This window comes from Monodon monoceros, unplaced genomic scaffold, assembly GCF_005190385.1.
Source record: "Monodon monoceros isolate NGI ecotype Baffin Bay Population unplaced genomic scaffold, NGI_Narwhal_1 Super_Scaffold_4, whole genome shotgun sequence".
NCBI lineage: Eukaryota > Metazoa > Chordata > Mammalia > Artiodactyla > Monodontidae > Monodon > Monodon monoceros.
Window position 1 is genome coordinate 12,037,817 of NW_021703781.1, and position 23,112 is coordinate 12,060,928.

General features: G+C 39.4%; 1 protein-coding gene across 4 annotated transcripts in view; it reads right to left on the reverse strand.

Annotated features, from left to right (window-relative positions):
• The window catches only part of ANK3 (ankyrin 3), a 677,213-nt gene that overhangs the window by 215,007 nt on the left and 439,094 nt on the right, over positions 1-23,112 (reverse strand). For all 4 annotated transcript variants that reach the window (XM_029244863.1, XM_029244862.1, XM_029244864.1 and 1 more), the window contains 3 exons: positions 6,358-6,459; positions 5,771-5,869; positions 5,464-5,562 (listed from right to left, as the gene is read on the reverse strand). In XM_029244863.1, coding sequence (XP_029100696.1) covers positions 5,464-5,562; positions 5,771-5,869; positions 6,358-6,459 — 300 coding nt within the window. The remainder of the gene's footprint in view (positions 1-5,463; positions 5,563-5,770; positions 5,870-6,357; positions 6,460-23,112) is intronic.

The window sequence follows — 23,112 nt, forward strand, 5'->3', positions numbered from 1 at the left end:
AACCCTGGACCATTAGTATTCATTCCTCATTTGCCCCTCCTCATGTCCTCTGGCAACCACACATCTGCCTTCCATCTCGATGGATTGGTCTGTAGTAAAAATTTCATGTAAATGGAATCATCCAGTATATGGCTTTGAACGGTCTCATTCTACTTCTGCTGACCATATTGACAAAATGGTTTTGGCGAGGCCTCCATAACGGAAATTTCAATTTTACACTGGGTATTTGAGTGTGTGTGTTTGTGTATTTTGGTCCCTTCCTTTGGCAGTATTGTTTCTGTTTTCTTTAGAGGAACTACACCTTCACGGACGTGTAGGTAGGACTTGTCTTGGTTGGACTTTGAAGTAAACTGGCCTGCCCTTCTTCAACCACAGGGTGGACGCACGTGCGGCACGACTCTGCTTGCTCTTCCACGTCTATTCTATGTCCTTCTCAATTCTCTTTTCTACCAAATCTCCCCTCCCCACCCTCGAATGGCCTGTAGGGACTGTATCAAAGGGCAACCTTACCCTTTAGCTTCTGATTAGGTTCTCTCACTCCAACTGCCTAGTTTCCAAAGCTTTCTGAAAGCTTCTTTAGCCTTCTATTCTATGGGTTCCTCATATAATTCCAAATTGCTGAAGTTATTTGGATGAAAGCAATAGAAACTAACACGAATTAATACAAATTTTGTGTATTGGGAAAGGATCAACAAGGTGTGAGAACACATACACACTAGATATGGTTCTAGGAAGATAATTATAAGCATCTTTTTGAAAGAGTGAATAAAAATATTACCATTACTCTCTAGTGCAAAGAGGGTTAAGGCACAAGTAATCCAGTGTGGATGACCTAGAGCTGTAATGATTTTTCATGAAATAGTACCTGGATTGGGAAGATGGTAATATTTCAGAAAGAATGTTATTTTTCTCCTAAGAGAAAAAAGTACATCACTGGTTTTTTATTAATTCCCTAACTTAGGAAATTTCCAAAACAAAGAGCTGACCAAAAAGGAACATATGGGTGGCCCAATTTACATTTGCTTTTCTGTAGCAACAATACACTGAATTCTCAAAAGGCTCAAGACTGAGTATGCTTTTTGATGTCTGATTTTATCCAATATCTTCAGTACCTTCTGCTCTGATTATGCTGTTATTGTATTGTGCTGTTATCATAAGTGTGCAAAGTTGCAGACTTACAGTTTGATAGACCGTACTGAGGCATGCTACCTAATACCCACTAAAATAAAACAAAATAAAATAAAAATGAAATGACACAATATAAATAAGGGCTTAAATTTCATCCATGCAATTTTATCCATCCTAGTTTCCTCCAACCAAGCCTTTGTATATCATAAAGTGCTGTTATTAATTAAAATGTCAAGGGCATGGTGATATATTTGTACCGATTTACATAAGGTACTAATTTTTGTGAAGACTGTTTACATCAGAGGTGTGCTATTAGTTTAAAGGTCAGAAAGGCTCTATCTGGACCACACCCATTGTCTGACTTCACCAGGACCTGACCCCCCCCCACCCATAGGAAACATTAAAAAACCCAGAAAGGGGTTTCCCTGGTGGCGCAGTGGTTGAGAGTCCGCCTGCCGATGCGGGGGACACGGGTTCGTGCCCCGGTCCGGGAGGATCCCACATGCCGTGGAGCGGCTGGGCCCGTGAGCCATGGCCGCTGAGCCTGCGCGTCCGGACCCTGTTCTCAGCAACGGGAAAGGCCATAACAGTGAGAGGCTCGTGTACCGCAAAAAAAAAAAAAAAAAAAAAAAAAAAAAACAACCCAGAAAGACCAAGGAAGCATTGGTTTAATTAAAGGGTCTTGTCTTTGTTAAAACCACTGTGAAAACCTGTCAATTTAGAATACTTTGATAGTTAAAAATATTATACGAAACAGACTTTGCTTCTTTATAAACACAGTTGGTACCTTATATTATGGAATAAAGACAGAGAAGGAGAAAAGCGTAAGGGATGTCATTTGACATGGCAGTTTGAGATTTTTCAAGAGCAAGCACTGTTAATCATTGTTGTACTTCGTATAAAGTATTAAGAACTTAGTAGAGTTAAGAAGTTAGGAATCATAGTAGAGTTCTTTAAAATCACAATTTAGTTATCTAACCCAATTTCTTTCTTAGGGTAGGCCTAAATGATTCCTGGAATGTTAAGTAATATAAGAAAGAGTTAACTAACTTATTAAGACCTAAGATCAAGGCAATGACAAAAATTATTACGAGAATACCCAGATTCCTAGTGTATAGAGCCTCAGTTCATCAGAACTTGATACTGTCCCATGCCATTTTTATTTTCAAGGAGAATTTTTATATTTAAGGAAGGTGAGGGGCTCTCTTTATGCTGTTTCTTGTTGGCTATTAAATATTGTCTATAGGATAAAATTTCACTTAGATAGGAATACACTTTCTTTTTTTCCTTTTTTTTTTTTTTTTTTGCGGTACGCGGGCCTCTCACTGTTGTGGCCTCTCCCATTGTGGAGCACAGGCTCCGGATGCGCAGGCTCAGCGGCCATGGCTCACGGGCCCAGCCGCTCCGCGACATGTGGGATCTTCCCGGACCGGGGCACGAACCCGCGTCCCCTGCATCGGCAGGCGGACTCTCAACCACTGCGCCACTAGGGAAGCCCGGGATACACTTTGTTGAATAATAATATTCCTGGGATGTTTTATGTTCTGCCACCAAATGGAATTTCACTGCATTTCATGGCATTATTGCTTGCTGTTCTTTAAAGTTCCTTTTGAAAAGTTGCTACCAGGAATTATCTTTGAAACTCCATTCTGCTGCCTGGTGATCTCATTACTTATTCTGTCCACAGAACGATGCAGTTCAGAAAGCTTCTGGGGGCAGGTGTCCAGAGGAAAGGGGGGCAGGTTTTCTGTCAAGTGGGTGGCTGGGTATTCCAAGCACAGCTGCAAGGAACAGAGAATTTCACAGCCCACGTTCTCCTTCCACACTTCATCATCAGGAGAGGATGTGTATACATTGAAATCAAATATGGTTAGGATTTTATTTCGACTACAGCTTCTCCCAGACATTTCAGAGAAGGTTTAAAACCACGCCTCCTCTGAACATTAGTCATGAATGTGCATAATGTTTAAAAGAAGGGAAGGTTAATTTTTCCCTCCCTTGGGGGGAAGATAGGAAAATGAAAATGGACTAAAGAGTTTTCCCACTATCTCAGAGCTTAACGCTAGCTATTTTCTAAGTAAAAAATTACAGGGGCATTTAAAAATAATTGGTTGAAAACCACAATGCTCCCCTTGTGGTCAGCTGGTCTGTATTTCTCTTCAAGTACCATACTTGTCAATATTCAACTTTATATCACTCCTTTCTGGAAAAGCTTTATTACTGTAAGCGAGCTATCAAAGGGAATCAGCACAGGTGGCATAGACCATGTAACAAATGTCCAACCATAGGGAACTTAGAGGTCAGACGAATTATACAAGAAATCATGTGGTTGCAAGTACAGTGCCGTTTCTTTTCCACGACACTGTTATTCAATGGCATCAGAGCTTTCATCGCTACAGTGGGAGTAACAAGGGAGAGAATCACTACGATTCTGTGGACCCATAAAATATAAGAGGCTCCTGTTATCCAAAGATAATCAGTACTGGAAAAGACTGAAGAAATCAAGTGCATTTAAAGTGGGGATCAAAAGGCCGCAGTAAATAATTTAAAAAGTTAGATTGAGACTTCATCTTGAAAGAGAAAAACAGACATTGTAAAAATGACTTTATATGATTTAACAAAAGGTAGGTTACAACTGCATTCATGTACAGGTTCTTAGAGTGAATGAAGACTAAACCAACTATGATTTTGGGGGAGAAAATGTATGACGTTCTTCCAACAAAATTGTATGACAGCTTGACATCCTTCACTTTTTATTTTCAGAGCATAAGCAAAAAGATAGTCCTTTTGCAAAAACTACTTGGGAACCAAAGGCCTCACCTAAGTTTTTTTCTTCATTTAATCTTTTGATTTTTCAAATCATTCGAGTCTGAAACACTGTCAGGAAATCATCCAAATTCTTCACACAGTCTGGGCAACTACTGCCAGAAAGTCACGACACCACAGCAGTCCTCCAGCATCACTCTCCCTGACTTCATGAAATCCTACATCTTTTGCAAAACTTGCAGCTTTGTTCTACAGTCAATTGGTTCAAAATCTAATACCCTGGGGTAGATACTGACGAACCAGGATAGATGTCAGCCTTCAGCTGGAAGGAATGTTTGAGTAGGGACCAGTTTTAACAACGGTCAGGTCCTTAGAGATGATCACACTAAGTGAAGTAAGTCGGAAAGAGAGAGACAAACACCATATGATGTCACTTATATGCGGAATCTAAAATACGACACAAATGAACCTATCTATGAAACAGACTCACAGACATAGAGTCTGTTTCGTAGATAGGTTCATTTGTGTCGTATGTGACATACGTAAGTGACATCATATGGTGTTTGTCTCTCTCTTTCTGACTTACTTCACTTAGTGTGATCAATACCCTTGATAAACCATAATGGAAAAGAATGTGAAAAAGAATGTGTGTATGTATGTATGTATATATATATATATATATATAACTGAATCACTTTGCTGCACAGCAGAAATTAAAACACTGTAAATCAACTATACTTCAAAAAATTTTTTTAAAAATGGTCAGGTCCTAAGCGGATATTTGTACGTTATGATGGTGTTTGCTCTTCTACACAAGCTCACATCTGTGGGGACATGAATAGTAATGAATAATTTGGATAATAAGGACCTATATTTTTAGAACAATAAGGTGAACTTAATTTTTTTAGACTCAAAGTCTGCCAAATGATAATCTATTGGTATTTTCCTTAGAACTTCATGGAAGATTCTGAGAGCTTGTAGGAGGATCTTCTGAATGAATTATCAGTGTATATTCATTACTAACAATCTGGAAATTTTAAACTTTGGGGATTTTAAAGTTTCCTCTGCTTGTTTTTTTCTTTTTAATCTGTTTCAGGGAACAACGATGATGCCTGAGTTAGTAAACAGGAATTAACTAGTGTCTTCCCTTTTTTAACTAGATAAAGCGCCGACATATTCTGAACTTCTAAGGGCATTTCCTCTTTTATAGGCCTCCTCATTTCCTTTGTCTGTGAGTAAATACTGAGACTGGATCTGAGCTAACATCATAAAACAGAATAAGTCTCTACATTACAGAGGTCCTCTAATCATTTGTGTCTATGACTACTAGCCATACATACCAGTTTTACAGATGGATGCCTTTTAAAAACCTCTACATCTCACACAAAGAGTACTGCAAATGAGGATATATATGAAACTGAATAATCCAGAATAATATGGTTATTCATGGGATATAGCTCTTAAGTATTATATTCTTAGAAGATACATAAACCAAGCAAGCACCTGACCCAGAACATTGTTTGTGAACCATTATAACAACATTTCTTGGCAGTAGAGCTGTAGGCTTACCTGGGATTGGGCATTGACATTGGCTCCATTTGTAACCAAGACCTTTACCACCTCTGCTTGCCCTGCCAAAGATGCTATATGCAACGCTGTGTTTCCTTTCTGTAAAACAAAAGGCAAGATACATGAGCTCACCCATCTTTCTGTCTACTTTCAACATTTTACAAAATATCAAATCCCTCTATAAGTTCCCCAAAGAGAACAAGGTTGACAGGTATCTCATGAGAAGCGTGCCCCAATTCTTATCGAGGGCTGAATTCTCACTGAATTGGGCAATTGATATAAAAAGCACAAAATGTGTCATACTGACCTTTGTAGCTGCATCCACGTTGGCTTCTCTCTGTAGCAGCTCAGAAACAACTTCTACATGGCCTTCTTTGGAAGCAAGATGGAGAGCATTCAACCCATTCTGATTAAGTGAAGGGAAAGCTTTACTCAGCAGGTTGAGAACAGAAGAGTAAACAGTCAACCGAGAACTCTGAAGAGTTCCCACCAACAACCACTTGTATGTGTTTAGTGTAGGAACTTGAATTAGGAATAAAAGTACTCGTGGCAATTAGATAGGTTGTTCTGATGTCATTACGTACTAAATTTTAGGAATTAGTTATTAAAGGATACATATCTACATTTCTGAATGCTTCTCTAACAAAGCAGAGAATAACTTGATAATTCAAGCTGGAGACATTTAACAGAAAACACTGACAAAAAAGAGAAAGTCTTGGTAATGTCTAACGAAAGATTTAAGGAGTTTGAAGTCTGGATTTTTAAAATTTTATCTAAAAACTTAAATAACCATTGTAAAGCAATTATACTCCAATAAAGATGTTAAAAAATAAAAAATAAAAAAAAATAAATAAAATAAAAACTTAAATAACAACAACAATCACCACAACTAACCTGATTGCAAATGTTGATGTCGACTCCATTTTTTATGTAGTCAAGGGCCTTTTCTAAGTGTCCGGCTCGAGCTGCTCTTAAGTAACTTGCATTGGCATCCGACTGAATAAAAAAGAAAAAACGTGTTGATGAAAAAAGGAAACTAATATGCATGTTGCTAACTACGCAGAATTATTGTCCAAACTAAAACGAAAGTAAAACTGAGATTTTTTTCAATTGAACTATTTTATTTCTAACGTGAAAACACTAATAAAAGGTCTTCATAAAGTCACCAGGAAAAGTACAAATTCTTCCAAAGTTAGTTTCAAGTGTATAAAGTTACCCCTTCTGTGATGTCATAACTGATTCTGAACCGAAAGAGAAAATTTCCATGATGTGTAGGTACGTTAAATCAACATACAATTTCATGAAAGTTAAGAAAAATCCTGTAACTTTCTGGTAGTTACATTATTATAAACCTCACTGTTCTCTTTAATCAGAAATTTAATTATACAGATGTTGAACTATAAGGCTACACCTGAAACTCATATAATTAAAAAAAAAAGAAATTTAACATCTACTCCATTCTTTTGTACCTCTCCAACTTTTCAATTAATAGCTTCACGAATACATTTAATGTCACACTAGTTTAACAGGAATTTGTGGGTAATGATGTTCTCTTGAATTTTCCTGCAGGACATAGCCATGTGTTGGAACACAGACTATCTGAAAAGCATTCATTTATAAATGTCTACACAGTTTGTGAAGCATACTTTCCATATATTTTCAAGCTAGCTAAATCCACAGCGTGCAGAAAACTTTATCAGAAGCAGTAGAAGGTTCAAACAAAGAAATATATACACATTTTAAAAACAACAAAAGCCAAGCCTGTAATTCATTCACTGAAAGCATACAACTCTGAACTACTGCTACACTCTAGTACCTACAATTACGCAGCTGAAATCATCTACTATTGAAATTTTTAATAGAAAGAAGGTGATGAGAAGAAAGTCTGCCAAGTTGAGTCTGTACAATTTGTAAAGGAAACTTGCTCCATGTCAAACACAGAAGCAGATTTTCTTGAAAGGGCCACCCAAAACATCACTGGTTATAAATGCAATCATGCAGGGTATGGCTTAAAAGAGGAAAGTGTCTTCTTTCAGCCATTTGCCAACTACGTCCTTCAAACTCCCATTCACTTACCACCTCATCTGTAAAGGCTTCCCAGACCACCAGGCAGAGCTTTAATTGCTCACTGCTCCCAAGGCACTGATTTCATTGAGCCCTCTCGGTATTTATCACCCAGTATCATAGTTTTTGGTATACCTGTCCTTCCTCCTCCCTAAACTGAAGGCCCTTTAAGAACAAGCAGAGGCACATTTAAGGGGTAGGCAACTTAAAAAAGTTAAAGTCACCAAGATGCCAATCTTTGAGGAATACTAATGGAACCCTGGAAATGTACCTGAGATGAAGGAAAGGATCCATCCCTCAGAAGGATCTTTGGTTCTGGTGCGGGTCAATTCAGCTGAGTTGACTTGATCAAGACCTCAAAGAAAAAGGGCACTGTCTTCAGGGTCTCCTCCCTCCCCATGTACAGCAGTGTGCCTCTCTCTGGAGTACTGCTTCTTCTAAATTGGGGCTTCTTAATCTCAGCACTATTGGCATTTTGATCCAGATAATTCTCTGATATGGGGACAGTCCTGGTCAGTGTCTATGGTCACCAGTATTTCCAGCATCTACCAACCAGGTAGAATCTCCTATTTGTGACAACCAAAAATGTCTTCATGTCTCCAAGTTTCCCGGGGTGAAGGGTAAAACCGCCCCTGTTGAGAACCATTGCTCTAAATAAAGGGTAAACCAATTTGCTGAAAGATTGTAGGTTTCAAAAGTCTTAAATCTTTGGCTTGCCTGTATTGCCATATGCCTTGACCTAGCACAAGGCAGTGACTATATGTATAACATCCATCTTTCTCTTTCCTCTACAGCTGGAAGCATCCCTGGCACACAGCAGGTGCCTATAAATGTTCTGTGAATGAATGAATCAACAAATAAGTAAATTATGTGGAAATAACTGATTATTTCCTAGAACTATACAGGAGGCTTTATTAACAACAACAATAGCAGTTACTTAAGTTACTATGATACAAAGCTGAACAGCAGAGAGCATAGACTGAGCCATGAGTTGGGTATCTGGGAACACATGTAGGTGCTGCTAAAGCAAAATTGGGATTTGAGTCAAGCACGCAGATCATTTAATCAGGGCAGAGAGTTAATTAAGAGGAAGACAACAGATTTGGTTCAAATCAGACAAAGAACAAACCAAAGTTTCCAGAAATGTAAAGAAAAATAAAATTCAGTCTTTAAACAGCTTTGGTACTTGGAGAAGGTTAGTTTTTGTTTGGTCTGTAAGTTCAGTTAGAAATAAATTAGCTGTGCAAAGATGGGTCATTGTACCATAAAATACCATCTTCTTTGTGCCAGCTCAGTGACTTACCAGGGAATTTGCCCAGAAGGGCTCTGATGCTGTTCTGAAAACAAATGACATGAGCCTGCCTGGATATTTCAACAGCCAAAGATAATAACTGTGAGTTAAGTAAGCACCCCAAACCCTGACTTTGAGTACGCAAAAGCAGCAGCTAAAGAAGTTCAAAAAGAGTTGTCAGAATTCAAGGAAAGCCCCTGAATTGATTCCAGATCTGAAAAGGTTTGGCATTGCTATATACTGTCATTTTTCTCCCACATTTTCTCATAATTTTCCTATCAGAAATTCTAAAGCAAAACAAAATACAGACAATATAAACCAAATCTTCTAATTCAGTGGTTTCCTACCTATCTGGACCTCAGATTCTTTAGAGACTAACAAAAGTTAACGAATAAATTCCTTTCCTTCGGGCTTCCCTGGTGGTGCAGTGGTTGAGAGTCCGCCTGCCGATCAGGGAACATGGGTTCCTGCCCCGGTCCGGGAAGGTCCCACATGCCGCGGAGCGGCTGGGCCCGTGAGTCACGGCCGCTGAGCCTGCGCGTCCAGAGCCTGTGCTCCGCAACGGGAGAGGCCACAACAGTGAGAGGCCCGCGTACAGCAAAAAAAAAAAATTCCTTTCCTTCAACAATTGCACATATATGCATACACATACCAAATCTGCGTACACACAGCAAATTTGCATACATACTCCAAATCTGCATACACACATCAAATCTGCATACAAACATCAAACCTGCATACACACATCAAACATGCATATGCAAACACAACTTCCACGCTACTTCATACGGCTCAGGGTTGCTAAGCCTGCTCACAGATTTAGGTTTAAGAACACCTGCTCTAATGATAAAGAATTCTCTGGTGGATACCCTCCCTATATCTATTTCAGCCAATAACCCTGGTATCAAATAATTCTCTGAGGTAGCTAATTTATCACCTGAGAACTTTAGGAAGAAGAAAAAGGACAAAGATTTATTTTCTTCATTTCTCCCGGCCCTCTGTTACGTGCAGACATGTCCAATACACCAATACATAATAAGCATCCACTGCTTGTACTTCAAAGAAGAAGTCTAGGGAGAGGAAGAGTAAAATCCAAAGAAAAAGCAGGACGAGGGAAATGAAGACTGCCTTGAAGAAACATGACAACTTAGGAAATGCAATTATTACAGCCCACGGACAAAGAACCAAGATCTCCCTTCCACAAATATTTGCTGAACATCAATTTTGAACTAGTCATGCCAACATCTGGCTGTACGGTGGGGAACGAAACAGATGTGGTACCAATGAACACTCGCTGGCCTTCATCTCACCCTTACACTTTCCCAAACTGTGCTGCTTCACTGGCAGGATAAATAGTGGAGTCTTCATCTTTTTCTTTTTTCAGATTTGCCTGTAGTACCTATATACTGTTGTTTATTTCCTTAATGTTAAAAATATATACAGTATTTTGTATTAGGCTTAATATCAGTGTGTTGCATCTCTTAGCTATCATTCCATCAAGTAACCAGGGGTTACTCTTAACACAGGCTACAGCCTGTTTTTAATCTGGAACATTCTATCCAAACAATGTCTCTTTTAAGCCAATTGTAGACAAATTACTATGGAAGGAAATTAGGTCCCATGAGAGGCTGAGCGCTGTCACATGGAAAGTCATACTGAGGAGACCATTGCCTACGGAGTTAGTTGGTACAAAATGAATATGAGTAAGTTGGTCATCATTTCATTTCCCCCCCGAGATGATGAAAATCTGAAGGAAGAACTTGGAAAAAGAAAGTGTCTTTCGCCACTTTGATGTCTACTTAGTAATTTTACTAGACAGGAAAGAAATATGAAAGTTTCAACGAAAGTTTTTCAAGGATAGAATCAAACATCATTATAAATTAACCTACTAACTCAGAATTTTCACCTGTACTGAATATTGGTATTATTCAGCAAAAAGCAGTGATTGGAAAAAAATAAGCATTTCTTGAGTGTCAACCTCAGGAATAACTAATACTTCATACCTCTGACTATGTGCTACATACTATTACAAGCACTTAGGTTAACTTAATTATATTATTGGCACTTGATTATATCATTAGTCACTTAATATAATATGGAATAATTGTATAAGTACTTATATTAACTTAGTCCTTATAATATTTCCATGAAGTAGTATAGTGGGGTTGAACCATGCTGCCCCCCCCCCAAATTCATGTCTACTTAGAACTACAGAACATGACCTTATTTGGAAATAGGACCTTTATAGACATAATTATTTAAGATGAGGTCATACTGGATTAGAATGGGCCCTAAATCCAATGACTGATGTCCTAATAACAAGAGAAGATATACAAATATAGAATCATTATGTTGTACACCTGAAAATAATATAGCGCTACATAGCAATTATATCTCAATTACAAAAAAAGAGGAGGAGACACAGACACATAAGAGAAACCATGTTAAGGGCTTCCCTGGTGGCGCAGTGGCTAAGAGTCCGCCTGCCGATGCAGGGGACATGGGTTCGTGCCCCGGTCCGGGAAGATCCCACATGCCACAGAGCGGCTGGGCCCGTGAGCCATGGCCGCTAAGCCTGCACGTCCGGAGCCTGTGCCCCGCAATGGGAGGGGCCACAGCAGAGAGAGGGGGGGGAAAAAAAAAAAAAAAAAAAAAAAAAAAAAAAAAAAAGAGGAGGAGACACAGACACATAAGAGAAACCATGTTAAAATGGAGGAAGAGACTGGAGTATTGTTGCCTCGAGACAAGGTCTGCCAGGAACCACCAGGAGCTGGAAAAGACAAGGAAGAATCATCCCCTAGAGCCTTTGGAGGGAGTGTGGCACTGAGGACACCTTGATTCTGGACCTCTGGCCTCCAGAACTGTGAAAGATTGATTATCTATTTATTTATTTAAAGATGTTTTTGATGTGGACCATTTTTAAAGTTTTTATTAAAGTTACAATATTGCAACAATATTGCTTCTGTTTAATGTTTTGGTTTTTTGGCTGCAAGGCACGTGGGATCTTAGCTCCCCGACCAGGGATAGAAACTGAACCCACTGCATTGGAAGGCTAAGTCTTAACCACTGGACCACCAGGGAAGTCCCCTATTTATTTATGTGCTGTGTCCGGTGCAGCTTGCGGGATCTTAGTTCCCTAACCGGGGACTGAACCTGGGCCACAGCAGTGGAAGCATCGAGTCCTAACCACTGGACTGCCAGGGAATTCTGAGAATACATTCCATTGTTTTAAGCCACTTAGTTTGCGATGGCTTGTTATGGAAGCCCTAAGAAACGAATGCAAGTAAGCACTACTAGCTCCATTTTATAGATGAGGAAACTGGGCTATAGAATGAATGACTTTTGCAGAGACACACAGCTTGTGAGTGGCAGGGAATACATTCAGAGAGTCTGACTCCAGAGTCTAGGCTGTTAATCACTACTTTAAGAAAGGGCTTAATAAATATTTGGTCAATAGTCTATGCCCAGTAACTCTTGGTTAATTAGTTCATTCGTCTTCCATCAATCAATCCGTCCGTCTGTTCATTCATCCATCGAATTAACTATCTAGGCAATACTTCAGGTACATCCTCGCTGGAGCACAATCCCTTCACTGAGTTCAAGGCTCAAGATCAGGCTAAGAGTAGCTTGCCAGAAGAAATGCAGACTGGCGACTCAGTGATACATAACAGAGCTTTGCTCCACTGCCTCTAAACAGCAGGGAGCAGTCTCTGAGGCCTATTCATACCTGATCAACCAATTCTCCAATCCTTTTCCTACATCTCATCTTCCCAACTATCTGGGAACCATGTGAAGCGAAGATGACCCTTCCTGTAAGCTTCAGGTTCTTTTTTTCTACTGGTGTCCTGTTCCCTGCCTACCAACATACTCAGGTGTTTCTTAAACCTAAAGCAAACAAACAAACAAACTACACACATACAATCCAAAAGCCCCTTCCCTTCCAGTCTTCTACATAGCACCCATGCAAGGCATGTCTGTTTCTCAGTGTGGCAGACTGGTTAATTGGTCTGTATCCCAACAACTCCACTTACTAGCAGTGTTACCTGTGGCAAGTATCTTAACATATGTGTGCTTCAGTTTTCTCAGCTGTCAAATGGTGATGAACTAATCTATTAGAATGAAATTAGTTCATGTAGGGTAATTAACAGGGTGAGTGCATAGCAAGCACTCAATAAATGATTATTATTTTATTTTAAAATCATTCTGTGAATATCAAACGTTTTGAAGGATTGGTTTAGGTTAGTCCCACTGCTTCTATATCTTAATACTATTGATAACTCATCTTTGAGTCCCTAGCAATATGGCGTCTCGCACTAATCAATAAAGTCTCTGTATGCAATCACCAATGACCTTGCAATCATCAAATCCCGTTACTTAATTATACTTCTCTCTCTGAATGTTGAATCATTGGACAGTACTGATCACCTTCTCTTTCTTCAACATCTTCCCTTTAGCCTCCCTCAACTCTTTGTTCACACCTTTGTGTTCTTCACTGCCTCAACCCATCACTGAAAAATGCGCCTTTTCCATTTTCAGATCTCACATTTCTTTCCTTCCTGTTCTCTTTCCCAAAGTGATTTCATCACTATCACGACTTCCACAATTCTTTTTATGCCTAACGCTCTATATCTACATTGTGCCCATCTGTATCTATCCTAAAACATTTCCCTTTCCATGTCTCACAATTTCCTCACCTCAACAGCAACAACAAACATTTACTGAGAACACATTTCTGTCACTGCAACTAAGTACTCATGGCAGAGATGTGAGTAATAAACTCCCTTGATCTCCTTATTTCGATTTAAAGGTCCCAAGATTATCCTAACCCCTCAGGCATGCAACTTTGGTGTCAATCGTTTTTATTTTAATTGAGGTATAACTGACATATAACATTATATTAGTTTCAGGTGTACAATGACTTGATATTTGTATATATTGAGAATGATCACCATAATAAGCTTAGTTAACATCCATCACTGTACATGGTTATAATTTTATTTTTCTTGTGTTGAGAGGTGTGAATCCTTAATTACATCTTTCTTCTTCCTTCTTCCCCTCAAACCCGCCCAGAAAGTTACACACATGAATCCTATCAAATATTCTGTCACTGGGGGCTTTTACAGTTTCCATCTTCCTTTTGAAAAGCGCTTATCAGAATGTGTATCATACATACAAAAGACTGCATAAAACATATATGAACAGTTTAAAGAAAAATCGTAAAAGCAATACCCACACACCTGGTCAGCTCAAGAATCAAAGTTACAAGCAGCTTCGTAGACCTCCAATGAGCCCTTCCTTAACTGGCTCTCCAAAGGCATCTTCTGTTCTAGTTAATCATTCTCATGACTTTCTTTATAGTTTTAACATCTACATAAACCTTGATAAGCCAAATATGATATAATTGGCTATCTTAGCACTCTCTATAAGTAGAATCATACATTATGATGTATATGATGTATACATTAGGATATATGTATATACATTATATATAATACATTATATATAATCATACATTATATATATCTTTCTGTGACATGTCCCTTTTGTCTAATGCTGTATTAGAGTCATCCTTGTTGACACGTGTAACTGCAGTAGATTTATCACTGCTGCTGCAGAAGGTATCATTATGTGACTGTAACAGAATCTATCCACCGTGGATAGATAGCATAGATTACCTGTGCTGTTCCTGTCTACTATGAATGGCGCTGCCATGAACATTATGGCACCAGTCCTGGTACACACAGGCAAGATACTAAGGTATATACCTAGGACCATAAATGCTGGGTCATTGGGTATGTGCTCATTCAACTTACCTAGTTAATGACAAATTGTTTTCCAAAGTGATGGTACCAATTTACACTTTCTGTAGTTTGTGATTATTGACTGTGAGCTCATACTCCTTAGAAACTAACCTTTGGGAATACTTTAAGGTTGGGGTTAACAGTGCCATCTGCCAAAGAGGAATTTTAGATTGTGTCTGCCAGTTGCCTAGAGGCACTATCAACCCAAGATTATTTCTGAAATAAATGCTTGCCTTGAGGGCTTTTTGTTTTTGTTTTAAAGACAAAAACAAAAATAGATAAATTTAGACCTCAAACTGGTATGGATATGAGGGATTCCTTGTGGTTACAAATTCTCAGGGGAGATTTTTTTCTTTCTATCTGGTAACCAATTGAGACAGGCAAGTTTTTGCTCTATTCTTCTATGCGGTGGGTTTATTTCCTGGCCACCTTTTATATTGGGAGCTACACCCTTTGGGGTCCAGCTTATTGGAAGGCTCACACTAGACTGTCCACCTTGGTCTCCCGTGTCCTGTGTCTATGCAGCCAAGTAAAACTGGTCCTTGATTTCATGTCATTTTTCACCTCTAAAGATCCCTTACCTTTGTGCCAGTTCACAGTACTCTTCAAAAGACTTATTTTTATCATTACCCTAACATCTTCACATTTTTTACAGCTGGAAATACACTTAATCTTTTTTTTTTTTTTTAAATTCACCCTGCTACTTGCCCAGTTTGGGCCCTAGCCATGTGACGCCCAGATCCGTCTAAAAACCTCCAGGAGGTAGTAGCCAGCTCGCTGTCTCTAGCTGAATATTCCAGAAGCACTGAACACTATTCAAGAAAGTGTGAGGAGCCACTGAGAGCTCTGAGAAAATTATGACAAGGATGATAGCTGCATATTAATAAGGGTCTATTACAGGTCAGGGACTTTACTGAGCATTATATATATATATTATTTTGTATCGTTATACATGCTTTATTATTATTTATTTCTTAACAATTCAATCAAGATAGGAATCTTCATTACAAATGTGAAAAACTGAGTTTCCTAAAAGGTAAGTGACTTGCCCAAGGTCATGCAGCTAATAAGTAGGCAGCAAGAACTGAAACCCATAACTGCTTGATAATAAGCCCAGGCTCTTTCCTCAACAGCAGAGGTTCTGTGGAGCCCTAGGGTTCACGAATCCTGAGGTCAAGAGTAAGGCTGAGTATAGAACTAACATATGATTCAGCAATCCCACTCCTGAGCATATAGCTGGAGAAAACCATACTTTTAAAAAACACGTGCACCCCAATGTTCATTGCAGCGCTATTTACAATAGCCAGGACATGGAAGCAACCTAAATGTCCATCAACAGATGAATGGATAAAGAAAATGTGGTACATATGTACAATGGAATATTGCTCAGCCATAAAAAAGAATGAAATAATGCCATTTGCAGGAACATGGATGGACCTAGAGATTATCATACTGTGTGAAGTCAGAGAGAAAGACAAATACCATATGATATCATCCATATGTGGAATCTAACTAAAAAAAAAATGATACAAATGAACTTATTTACAAAACAGAAACAGACTCACAGATTTCAAAAACAAATTTATGGTTACCAAAGGGGAAACATGGGTGGGAGGGATAAATTAGGAGCTTGGGATTAACATACACACACTGCCATATATAAAATAATCAACAAGGACCTATTGTTTTGCGCAGGGAACTCTACTCAATGTTCTGTAATAACCTACATGGGTAAAGAATCTGAAAAAGAATGAATATATGTATATATAAAACTGAATCACTTCGCTGTACACCTAAAACTAACACAACATTGTAAATCAACTGTACTCCAAAAAAAAATTAAAAAAAAAAAGGAAAGAAAAAAAGAGTAAGGCCAAGTAAGCAGAGTTCAATGTCAGCCCAGGTAGATCTACTTTTATCTGGTTTCTGTATTAATGTTTGATGACATGCTTCATTTGTAAAAATGTTTCTGCTTTTAAACCATAGCATTCAATCAATTCCTATGGCATAGTCTCTAAGGCCCTCGAAAACCTGCCCCCAACACTTCCAGCCTGAATGAAAACACAAATACTGATCTTGAGGGCAATCTAGACAGCTGACCATCCCACAAAGGCTTATGATTTCTCAACAGGCTCCGTAATTCCCCGGCACTGTGGCATCACCCACGCATCCCTTCAGCAGTCATGCTCACCGCCACCCCTCGCTCCCCTCCCCCACCGAGAGATTCATCCACTCTACCCTAGATCCAGCTCCAATGTCACTGCATCTTTGCTATTTTCCCTGATAAACACCAGACATGACCCCTTCTCTCTCCAGACTCCTAAAGCACTTGGTTCAGCTTAGATGCCAGCTGTCGCCTCAAGATGGACTCTATTCTCTTTTAGGCTAAGTCCACGTCCTGTGCAGAGCTGAGTTCTACGTGACAGACTCTCAGGAAACGCTAAATGAAGACATGCTCGTCTCTTGCCGAGTCCAGTGCTCTAACTGTTCCTTGAGAAATAAAAACCTACACTAACTTAATTGGGAAGAAAAAAAGTCTATTTCGTATCCTCTCTAGTCTTTTGCAAAGAAAGAGTCTAGTGACAGAATTAGAAGTTCCTCCAAAATTGAAGAGAAGAAGAAGGAGTGGGTCTGAGTTTATTCTGGTTTCTTCATTCACGTTGGGCACATGGCCTGATTTGTAATATGCCTGCTGGGATCACCAATGGAGCAACGTTTTTGTTTTAGGCGTAACTGTCAGAGAGAATCTGCAGGTAAAGTCAGAAAGAGAAAGACAAATACTGTATGATATCACTTATATGTGGAATCTAAAATATGGCACAAATGAACCTATCTATGAAACAGAAACAGACTCACAGACACAAAGATCAGACTTGCGGTTGCCAAGGGGGCAGGAGGTAGGGGAGGGATGAACTGGGAGTTTGGGATTAGCAGATGTAAACTATTATATACAGCATGGATAAACGACAAGGTCCTACTGTATAGCACAGGGAACTATATTCAGTATCCTGTGACAAACCATAATGGAAAAGAACCTGAGATCTGAATCGATTTGCTGTACACCAGAAACTACCACAACATTGTAAATCAACTATACTTCAATAAAATGAATTTTTTTTAAAAAAGAAAGAATGTGCAGGTAAAGTCTGCATTCTGTTGGCCTAATGAATCACAAGGCATTTAAGTGTCCTGTATCTAACAATATGGTAATGTAACTAACAATCACTGGGCACTTATAACACACAAGGCATGTTCATTGATTGCCACATATTTATTCTCAGCGGTCTGTGAAGTCTGTGCCATTATCACCCACATTTTACAGATTAGAAAAGTCAGGTTAGGCCACTTTTCCAAAGGGCATTCTTCTAGAAACTGGCAGAGCCAGGATTAGAACTCATGCCCACCTGGTTGTAGAGCTCTGGCCTTAACCCCTAGTATCTAACGCTTTCCTTGGCTAAATGTTCCAGACGTATCAAAGAGCAAAAAAGGAACTTAGATTCACTAAGATAAGAAGGAAAGAAACAGCAGCAACATTTATTTAGCGTCACAGGAGAGGCAGGCAAGCACTCGGCTAGACACTGCTCATGGATGAACTTATTTCAGGATCCTGAACGTCTGATACTTCTGTGCTTTCAAGGAGAAGACAGAAGCTCAAGAAGCTGTATAATCTTCCACAGCCACACAGCATTGGAACGAGAATTCAGATTCAGGTCTGTGTGATGTCACATCCAGGGAAGTACAGCTAGAGCATGCGAACTGCTCTTTTAACCAGGCTCCCTCGCTCACCATTCCTTCTGTCCAAGAGGACTGATGCCCAAACACAGGAGGCCTTTCCCACACCCACCTGCTCCTACAAGTAAGTCGATTGTGTTTTTTTTCCTCTACCATGTTTATGTCAGTTGTTCTGGATGTTATCATCATGTAACTTAATTAGGTATTATTTAAGCTGTGAAACAGTATATAGAGAAAGAGTATTTTTATGCAAACGAAATTAAATGCTTTGGAAAGACTCATTAGAAAGACGTTCCTAAAAATGTCGCTGCTGAGTCAGATATAGATGACATGACTGGAAAGGAGGATAATACAAATCAGAAAAATTCGGAAAAACTCTGAAGTCAGATTACATTAGTTTCTAGCTTTCCTTTAAAGACAGCGAACCTGAGACTCGCAGAAAAAGTGTGGGGAGTCACGGGAGGACAACCTCCCAGTCAGCGGCTCTGCGCTCAGAAAACAGTCCTCATCTTCAGCTCCCACATTTGGCAAATGGATGTATTGATACATTTATGTGGCTTAAGATAAAAATCAAATGTTTAACAAATATGAATAACTTTACGATTCCTGGCTACTAACCATTTAAAAAAATTAACCCAAGAACTACTGCTATATAAAAAGGCCTTCTAAACAAACTTACGGCTACCAAAGGTGAAAGGGTTGGGGGAGGGACAAATTGGGAGAGTGGGATTGACATATACACACTACTATATATAAATTAGATACTAATAAGGACCTGCTGTATAGCACAAGGAACTCTACTCAGTGCTCTGTAATGGCCTATATGGGAAAAGAATCTAAAAAAGAGTGGATGTATGTATATGTGTAACGGATTCACTTTGCTGTACACCTGAAACTAACACAACAGTGTAAATCAACTACACTGCAATAAGAAAATTAAAAAATGACATCTGCTTCCCCAAAATAAAAAGATTCTTTTACCTTAAAAAATAAAAGGCCTTCTATTTGACCATGCTTTCTACTTCTCAAGAAGATTCTAAGACACCTCTAGTAAAGCTTCTTCCAATAAAAATCTCCATAAGTAATAATCTCTTATCTAGGTGACCAGATCCAAGAGACCACATTGCCTGGTTTCTGATCACACATCAGAAAATATGGCCCAGGAAGAGCACAATTTTCCAAACTTCTCATATTGGATGTACTAATATAAATGTGAATGGCAGGACCAGTGTATTTATGCAGACATACCCAGAAAGTCAATCTATCTGTTTTCTTAAATCCACATGGTTTACCTCACTGGGAGGTTGTGCTGAAAGCGAAATCCACAAGTCTGGGTCTTGAAGTCATAAATATCTTTACTATTAAAACACATCTTCAAAGCGGCTGTTCCATCGTTTATTCCATCACCAGGATTAAGAGTCCATATGCAACAAAGGGTTCAATACCCAGCAGTTAAGGAGTAATGCCTACTCGGCCTCTACCTTAAGGATGCAGTTATGGCTTTCACTGATCTGGAGGCAGCACGTGGGATGAGAATTCATAGAACCCGTAGATGATAAAGCCCGTAGAAGCTCCCTGAGAAAAGCATTTCTGCATCCTGGATACAGGTGGGAAAAGAGGTAAGAGGCGGTGGCAGGACTTCAACAGGGGACTTAGTCAGTGGAGACGAGAAGGAGGGAGCAGTGGCCAGAGATTCAGAAATGGAATGGTTGAAAACATGGTGAGTAGACGATCTCTACTGAAAAGGACAGTCCCCTGAGGAGAATAGCCAAGGAAAGGTTCACAGAAGGTTTGGAATGGCAGATAAATCTGATTTAACTTCACCCTAAAGATACCAGGAGACAATGAGGGTTTTAGAGAGTGAAAAGGAGTCATTAAATCTATCTTTTAGCCCAACAAGATGGCAAATTAGAGTGTGGTGGGGGAAATGAAGACAAAAAGGTCTGTAGGTCAATGGTTGTCAATCCACCATGCTTCAAGGATCTCCAGGGGCAGATTAAAAAGAAACAGTCAAACCACTTAGGTCCCAACCAGAGATTCAACTGTCTGAGATGGGACATTTTGATAAACACAACTCAAGTGATTCTAATACACAGATGGAGGTGAGCACCACTGAATTAGGTTGCTGTAAAAATATGGCTCTATTGATTTGGAGATTTGGGGGAGGGGACAGCAGATAGAACGGAAAAGAAGGGAGTGCTATGAGAGGCCTTTCGAAGGTCTGCTGACCAACTTTTAATTTCATGTAAAAGATTAAATTCTCAACGCTGAATTTGTAAATTTTGGCTTTCATGTTTGCCTCTTGTCCCCTTTTTCTTACTCTTCTGTGGCCCCCCTTTTTGAAGCAAACTTTTACAGGCAGAAATGAAAGCTATGAAGCTTTTCTTGGCAGCATTAGCAGTAATTTTTGATGGATAAAGTAATACAGATTTGCAAATTCTTCTCAATCAGGAAGGAGACTTACACAGTGTCGGGGCTTGCTTATCAAGAACCCAAAATCCTCTATGGCATTGCTCCTTAATTAGTGATTTCAGCGTCAGTTACAGTTTTGAAATAGACATGGAGCTGCTTTGTGGAACTTCTCAAAATCCAAACCCAGAGTGTTTACCTGGAATAAAACCATGTTCAATGGAAACAAATCGAGTGACTTGAGAGTCACATCCTTCTGCGTTTCAGGCTTTGAGATCAGATATGGGGTCGTGGTGCTTCCAAGCACACGAGGTGGGGAGAGAGTGACAAGGGATGGATTTTTTTCTCACTAGAGCAGAATCACTGCTTATACCCTGGATGATAGCCATTCAGATAGTACCCATTCAAAGTTTCCAGTGACTTTAGAGTAGGATATTATGTGCTGATATTTCATAAGTATCTTACACAGTGATCTAATTTCTGACCAGTTTCAAAAGAATGCGACCAATTGCGCAACTTAAAACAACTGTGACTTTCATGCAACAGTCTGCCTCCTGTCAATAAAAACCTCAGACTTTTGGGAGACTGGTTTTTCCTTTTTTCCCCCCAAAGGGGTATTATGTCAGCAAATAGATCCGTTTTAGGTGTGTGTTTGGAGGTGGGGTATAGGGATATTAAACAAAGGGAAATTATGTGTGTGTCTTTTGCATGGCAAGTATTTGGAAAAACTTGAAACCTTTTATTTAGGGAAGACCTGTGGTTATTAAGATTTCATTCCTTTTTGGGAATTTGCTGGCGGTCCAGTGGTTAGGGCTCTGTGTTTCCACTGCAGGGGGCACGGGTTTGATCCCTGGTCAGGGAACTAAGATCCTGCATGCCACACAGCCAAAAAAAAAAAAAGAAGTTTTCATTCTTTGTTATTTAACTGCTACCTAGTTATTGGAAATAAACCAGCATTTTCCATCCATAAAGCGGGAAGAGGAGGAATACAAGGGGCTGGGGGCTTACCCAGTAAGGAGAACACTCCTAAAGGCTATCTACATTTGTAATCACCACTATCAAAACGACCCCAAGTGCAAGGGGCTGCCGCCACAGATTCCTCTGATCGCTACAAGGCTGCCTTTGTTTGTAGGGATTTTGCTTGGAAGTAACGTCAGTTCATCCCTGAAAATGAGGTCACTGTCCCCTAACACATGTTAGGCATGGTTAGCATCTTTTCACTGGGACCTCTGCCAGGGAGGCCCCTGCTGTTGTACATTTCAAACCTGCCAGGGCATCTGCACACAGTAGCCCCTCTGAAACTGAAAGGCAAAACAGCATTCCTACCTTTATCTTTAGGTAGAGGGGAATGGGAATCCTTTAAAAAAATAAATACAGTGCCGGCAGGCTTTTGTTTTTATAAAGGCAGTGGGTTTTGTTTTTTTTTTTTTACAGATTTACCTTGCCGTGCCGATAAATCCACTCTCATCAAGTGTGTCTATTACGATCTGGTTTACATCAAGAAGAAGACCCAGAATACAGGCCCCTTATGATATCTTTGCTCACCCAGAATTCAGAGCCCTAAAAATTCTCCTGGAGACTGATTAGAAATGAAAATAAATACAGAGAGGAAAGATGCTTCTCATAGAAAAGAAGAAGCACGTCAGTTATCGGTGGTGGGCGAGTGGGCACTTCCAATATTCCTCAACGTAAGGCTGATTCTATTCAGCTGTAGAACAGGATTTATTTCAGTTTGTCTGAAGTTTTCTGAGAATACAAAGTAGGATTTAAAGAGCCAGTTTCACCTGCCTCCCAAGGGATATAAAACCATATGTGTCAGGGGAGGAGAGTTTTCTATGTCTTCATAACATGAGGGCAATACAGTAATCTTTTGTCCTGATTTGTACTAGCTTGGAGCAGAATTTCAACTCATTTGGACTTAAAACTTTCATTTAAATAAATTTCCTCACACAGTAGAAGCTGTACGTTCTCTTAGTGTGCTGGAGACACAGATTATGTCCTAACACTATTATGTGTTAGGTAGAAACCATAAATAATGGTAGGAAATTGATAGAGTAGAATGATTTGACTAAATGATAGGTGAGTCCCCACTTTCCCTAAAAGCTCCCTGATACTACATGATGTGAAAGCACTCTTACAGCTCATGGTAAATAAATGGTTTATTTCCTCAGTGAACAAAAATGGAAGAGTGTTAATGAAAGTTCTATTGTAGCCAGAATACTTCACACAAGTTGTGGAACGAGGTATAGCTCTTTATCCAAAATACTTTTGAAGTTTTAAACGCAAACCAAATGAACTCTTCATTCCATTCAAGGACATTGTAGGACAGGGTGAGTCAGTCTTGACTCACAT